At 41.6% G+C, this 6,289-nt stretch overlaps 1 protein-coding gene across 1 annotated transcript; it reads right to left on the bottom strand.

Moving 5' to 3' along the window:
• Window positions 1-453: 453 nt before the first annotated feature.
• On the bottom strand, window positions 454-5,734 carry IL10 (interleukin 10). Its single transcript, XM_045016859.1, has 5 exons — window positions 5,576-5,734; window positions 4,223-4,285; window positions 3,518-3,670; window positions 2,045-2,110; window positions 454-546 (listed from the first exon to the last, which is right to left on the bottom strand). The coding sequence occupies exons 1-5, from the start codon at window positions 5,732-5,734 to the stop codon at window positions 454-456; spliced, it is 534 nt and encodes a 177-aa protein (XP_044872794.1).
• Window positions 5,735-6,289: the final 555 nt, after the last annotated feature.

Here is a 6,289-nt window from a genome sequence, read left to right on the forward strand (position 1 = left end):
CAAGTGCTTTGCTGGATTTGGGGCCTAGAACTCTTGTTTAGACAGACCCTGACTTCAGTGGGATTACACCAGGGATGAGTCTGACTCATTATTTCCTCCCTCAAGAGTATTTCCTGAAATATAAGTTTTGGTATTTCTAAGCTAAGTGTAAAAATATCACAATCATACAATGTACAAATATCAAACAATAAATAATAGTTTAAAAATGACATTGCTTCTTCCTCTTTAAAAAAATAAGACATCTTTAAATGTAAACATTGAGGTATTGGAGGTAATAAATACTTAATATGGTAGGCACAATGTTTTTTTAAAGTACAGTATTAGTACTGTTCAGCCATAATCCTTGGCCCAAACCATAAGATAATTCTCTGTCTCATGTGTTTGGAGAGTCTAACGTTACTTTTATAAAACGGCAGTTTCCTTGTTGTGAAAGATGCAGAATTTTTTGGGGTTTCACTTTCCCATCTTCATCATCAAGTATTCTTCAATGTAGTTAATGAAGATGTCAAATTCTCCCATTGCCTTATAGATTCCTTTCTCTTGTAACTAGGAGGAGGGGAGGAGCAGAGAAAATAAATTACTTAATATCAATTAATTGTACATATTAGTAATTAAGTGTATAATAAATCACAAGATAACTTAAGTTAAAGCATGCTAAGCCTAGATGCACAATTCATAGAGTACATGGAAATGTTACTCAGATTCTCATTAAACCACAAATGTTGAATCACCGCTAACTCACAGGTGATGGGAGAATTGATATGTAGTTTGCAAGCAGTTCATTAAGTGTATTCCAAATTTGAATGGCTTTGTTTGGAGACGTAGCTCTTATGATATATTTCTGTTCTCTGATTGGCTGAATGTAACATTTAGGATCAGTTTCCAATGGGAATGCTTGTGATTAGGAAGTCAAAATTGGCTTCCCACAACGATCCCGCTTGACTTGCTTAAAATACTTTCATTTGACAGAATATTCAAGGATAAGAAACAGAAATAATGCAAACACACTCAAAGCAAATGGTGGTTTTGAAAAAAAAACCCCAAACCTCTGCAGATTTTTTTAATGCAACATTTTCCCAGCTGCAACAGGACTCGTAATACCAGCTTTTGGACAATGTGAACTGATAGACTCATGACTAACTCATTTGTGGTTGTATAATATATCATATAGATGTTTGTTTAGATAATTTGTACACACTATAATTCCGTCTACAATATAAACTGTTTTCCTGCAGTTGCTCTGGCTAATGCAGTTACTGTATCTATCTGACCCAGCCCCATTGCATAGTCATGTACTGACTGAGTGCCCCATAATCTTTAGTGTATTTATTTTCACAAAATAATGGTGGGGTAGGGATGTGCTCTTATCCCCATTGTTCAGATAGGGAATCAAAGCCCAGAGAATTCCCCAGGTCTTACAGGAGTCTGTGGTAGAGCAGGAACAGGAACAAGTGTCTCCAAAATCCCAGGCTGGGCTCTCTTTCCCCTCTAACAGTTAACTGTTCTAGAGTCGACCTGTCCTTTGCGTTGGCATTAGCGTTAGCCAAACCCGAGAAGGTTGAGAGTCCGGGTTCAGTTTGGCTCACCAACCATCACTTTTGATACTTCTCCAACCCTCATCCGAAAAGTCTAACTCTCTTGAACGTGAAAAAGTGTGTGTGTGTCTGTGTAGGGGGTTTACTGTGAAACTCGGATGGACCATTGTTATGGTGTTGCAGCATTTCTGGTCCCAATCCAGGCCAGAAATGCAAAAGCAAATGATCCTTGTAAAAAAAAAAAATCTGGTTTCAATAGCGGGCCAGGTTTCAGGGGTTGGGTTATTTATTTATTTATACTTATTTTATGAGAACCTGCATTTGAATTCCCTCTACCCCCATGCTTTTTTGTGGCCACTTTCTCATGTTTTCAGTATTGCCAACCCCAGAGTTTTCCCATAAGGGCCTGATGCTGCTCCAGCTGAAGTCATTGGCCAAACTCCATTGACTTGAATGGGATGACGGATTGCTCCCGAATGACATGGTTAGCAATTGGACAGGAGAGTTACCTTATCGTAGGTTTCCTTGATCTGCTTTAAGGTTTGGTTCCTCTTCTCGCAAGTGAAGAATCTGTGCTGTGGAGGGAAGCAACCAGGGATTTTTAACAAAACAGCCTTCCTTTACGGTACAGCTCTGGATGGGTGAGAGACAGGCTGCCCCAGCCCAGCTGGTGCACAAAGGGGTCTTTCTGGAAATATGGTGTGTGCTTGGGAAACTATTATTGAGTCCTTTATTCCTGCCACGGCAGCTCCTCAGCTCCCCAGCCCCACTCTCCCACAAGGCTGTGCTCTCCCCTCATCCATTTCCCCTCGCTTCCTTGAGAATTCCCCTCATCTCCCCCATGTCAGCCACAGGTGCCCTTCAAAACGAAGCCTTCGTGATAGATGTAAATGAAATCCATTAACGGATATTTATTCTCAAGGGGACTAGCCCAGTGGCCCCCTTGCTAGGATGTTGTATCCTTTCCCCCTCCCTTCAGCCCTCATTTGTCTTTTTAGATTGTGAGCTCTCTGGAGCAGGAACGGTGGCGACTTTGTACCGTGCCCTACCCAGAGGTGGCTGGATCCATTCTGGGACCTCCAGATGCTACCCCTATGCAGATACCAATAGCCATTATGTTCGAGGAGTTCTATAACCAGCTCAGCAAACAGCCTGTGTGATGCCACCCTCCCCTTTGCTGAATTGCTTGCTCACTGACTGAGTCATTTCACTGCCAGATGACAGAGTCAGGACACCACAGCCAGGCAGTTCCAGGAGCTGAGGCTGCATTCAGCTTTAGTTCTGCCGTCCCAGCCTGTGAGAGCAGCTCCTTTCAGGTAAGGGCTTCAGATGAACCCTTTTAAATTCATCTTTGATCGGTGTTTATTACAGGGCTGCAGGCTGGCCTTTAAAAATAAATAATTATTTCTAAAACTTGACAACTGAATCTTGATGATAGGAATCATAGATTCCTAGATAGCAAGGGCCTGAAGGGACTGCTTGGGTCACTGAGTCTGACATTCCGCAGCTGCAGTCTCTGTGTGTGTCCATCTATTCTGGTCTATATGCGGTGAAACCTTCCCCATGATCAGCAAAATTCTGCCTCCCTTTTATGTCATGACCAGGATGTCAGTCCCAAGAGTCCAGCTGGGCTGTATTTTTAATGTGCCTGTCACTGTGCTATCTACACTGACATCAATGGCTAAGCTCCCATCAACCTCAGTGGTACAGGATCAGTCTGAAGGTGGCTTGGCAAAACCTTTGTAGGCCTTCTCCCCTATAACACCACCCTTAGCTTCTTATTGAGTTATGGCACCAATGGATTTGCAGACCCCTCTCTTCACTGTTGATATATACTGCAGCCCCTGTGGCAAAGAACTTTTAAGAAGCTTTCCATCAGGAAGCTGCAGAGGTTTATTGCTGCAGCTTTGCTTGGGATACCAGCTTGTGTTCAGCTCCCTGGGAACTTGGCAAGTGACCTGCGAAATGTGACCAATACTCACACAGCGCTTCAGTGTCTGCTGCAGGTCCATCAGCAGGTGGCCAATATTGACCATGCTCCGCTTGGTGTGTTTGCTGCTGTTGATCGCCTTCGGTAAGACTTCATCCAGGTAAAATCGGATCATGTCTGACACTGACTGGCAGCCCAAATAACCCTGGAGGAAGAGGAGTGAGTTGCATTAATGATTTGCCACCACAAGTGGAGGAAACGGCATAAACAGCTGTCAGAATCAGTCACTCAGTCGTCATCACTGACCAGAGGTTTGGTTCTATGGGTTAGGCAATGCACCTTACAGAGTGCTTTCCACAGTGCTGTACTGCCATCCTGTGAGGCTGGTAAATAAGCATTATTATCCCTGCTTTAAAGATGGAAAAACTGAGATGTAGAGAGGTGAAGCTATTTGCCCAAGCCCACAGACAGCATCATCATCCTGGAAATCTGTAGTTCAGACTCCCAGTCCTGTGCTCTGACCACTAGAACCCCCCACCCCAGCATGAAAACAGAAGCAGAGCAATCTCAAAGGGACTGACTATCTTAGACAGATGTTATACAGGCAAAGATACAATGAAACCAGTTTTCATAGGTAGGATATTCTTATCATACTACCAGTTTTAAAAACACCTTAAACTTTGTATAGTACTTCCAGCTGCCTCTGTTAGAATGGCATTAGCTTAGAATTAGTCACAGTGCACAACAAAGTTCTCACCTTAAAATCTTCCAGTAAATCCTCCTTTAGCAATAAGATGTCAAGTTCATCATCTTTGGCTTGCTGTAAAAGTATGCAATGGAAATGTCAGTTTCACCAAGGTAGGCAGCCTACAATATCTTCATTCTACTGTGTAAAAGTACTTCAGTTCATCAAACTGTCTGGTTTGCCTGATTGTGTGTGTTGTCGTCTTAAGGCAAACACCGGAAATAAAAGCATCTGAACATACAGACGTGTGTGTGTGTGTGTGTGTGTGTGTGTGTACACACACATCACACAGTAATAACATTCAGGTGCTGATATTGTCCCACATGCCTGTGCAATTAGTTTGAAGTCAAAAGGACAGGAAAAATTAAATCACATATGTGGGTGATTTATTCAACATATGTTTAATTTCTTTAGCCTGCCTTTCAAACCCTGCTTACTTTCTTTTGACTTCAGATAGTGTGCACATAACAGCACCCAAAATGACTGAGATATATAATAACAGTCTTATTAAGGAACTACTTGCTCCTGTTACCAGCACTTCACTCAGAGACTTGTAGCAAACTTTGATTTAAAGTCTTAAATCCTATATACCTACCAACTGTCATGTTAATTTGGCTGATAATACAAACACAATGCCATTATTTGGTGATTTAACCTAGAGAGATGACATCTCAATTTTTTATATCATTAGTACCTAATGCCATTGATATTATATTGCAATTTAGATGCATTTAAGGCAATATTGGTAATAATACAATTACAAATCCTATGCATCCCATTTTGCATGATTACTTTGCTCAGCTGTCAGCAAGACCATTCCAATACAGCTCTCATCACAAAGGTTTAATGCCACTCTGGCAATCTATCCACAGGTAGCATTCCCATGCAGGGGAGGGAAATGGGCACTAAATTCTCTAGACACAGAATAACGTCTTTCTGGCTTTGGTTATAGCTTAAATGTTTGTTCTTTAACACAACTTGAAAGCTATAGTGAAATATTTCCTTCTCATCCATCATTAACTTAAATGGAGTTGCACCCACTTACACCAGAGTTGAATTTATCCCTGTCAGTAAAGGAATAATTTTAAACGAAATGTCAAAAAAATTAAAATGCCTTAAAATTCATTGTGAAAGCTGTAACTGTGACTGGATAACAAAAAATCTTTTGCACATTTTCTCTCCCCTTAGCAAGTGATGAAACTAAACTATTTATTTCACCCGGAGCAGCGAACACAAACCAGTGTGCCTGCATCTAAATCTATCCTGCCCAAAGGAGTCTGTCTCCTGTGTGTGGGTATGCTAAATCACTGAAAGTGCAAAAGCAGTAGACAGAAGGCGACAGGCTTTGACAGGTGTCATACTCACAAAATAATCTTTAATTTCATCAAATGCAATCCGCAGGTCTCTGAGCCGAAGAGGCAGAAGATTGACGAGTTTTGTGCAGCTTTCTTCAGAGATCTGGCAGCTGGCCTGTTTGATGCTGGCAATCAGGGCTAGGAAAATGAGTGCTGTGAGAAGTTTCATTTCTCAGCTGAGTTTCTTTCTTGTGGTCCAGTTATTAGTTCAATTTCACAAGAGGCAAAAAGCCAGATCTGAATGCCTTCACCTTGATGGAGGTCCTGATTTTATACTCTCCAGACACGCTCTCAATTTCCTTTCCCATTTCCTGGGGACTAATATTGGGGTTTTAAGTCATTCATTAAAACCAAAGGTCACAAGAGTTTCCCGTAAGAGGCTTCCTGTGCTCTGGCCCCCCCTCCCCTTTCCACACCCCATCAAATCGTTTGTGTTAGACGCTGCATTTTTTTTTTTACATAGCTTGCTTCTTGTAAATTTGAATGTGGCTAAAGAATTTGAACATGAAAAGGTGTGATATGGAGGACACTTTTGCATTCTCATTGGTATTTTCTATTTTTACATAAAAGACCTGTGGTGGGGAGGGGGAAGTGTTTCCATTTTTAAATCTCTGTAATGCATTTACCTAATTTAGACTTTTTCTAGGTCACTACCACCAAGCAAATGTCATGTTAATGGCATTTGAGCCTTTTGAACAGCCAGGGAAATATTTACCCCTTATCA

This window comes from Mauremys mutica, chromosome 4 (genome assembly GCF_020497125.1).
Source record: "Mauremys mutica isolate MM-2020 ecotype Southern chromosome 4, ASM2049712v1, whole genome shotgun sequence".
NCBI lineage: Eukaryota > Metazoa > Chordata > Testudines > Geoemydidae > Mauremys > Mauremys mutica.

Coding starts and splice junctions, on each gene's coding strand:
- IL10 (XM_045016859.1), bottom strand. CDS start 5,734: ATGAAACTTCTCACAGCACTCATTTTCCTAGCCCTGATTGCCAGCATC. Junction 3,671..4,222: donor ATTTACTGGAAGATTTTAAG/GTGAGAACTTTG, acceptor CTCTTCCTCCAG/GGTTATTTGGGCTGCCAGTC. Junction 2,111..3,517: donor AGCAGACACTGAAGCGCTGT/GTGAGTATTGGT, acceptor TTCCCTCCACAG/CACAGATTCTTCACTTGCGA.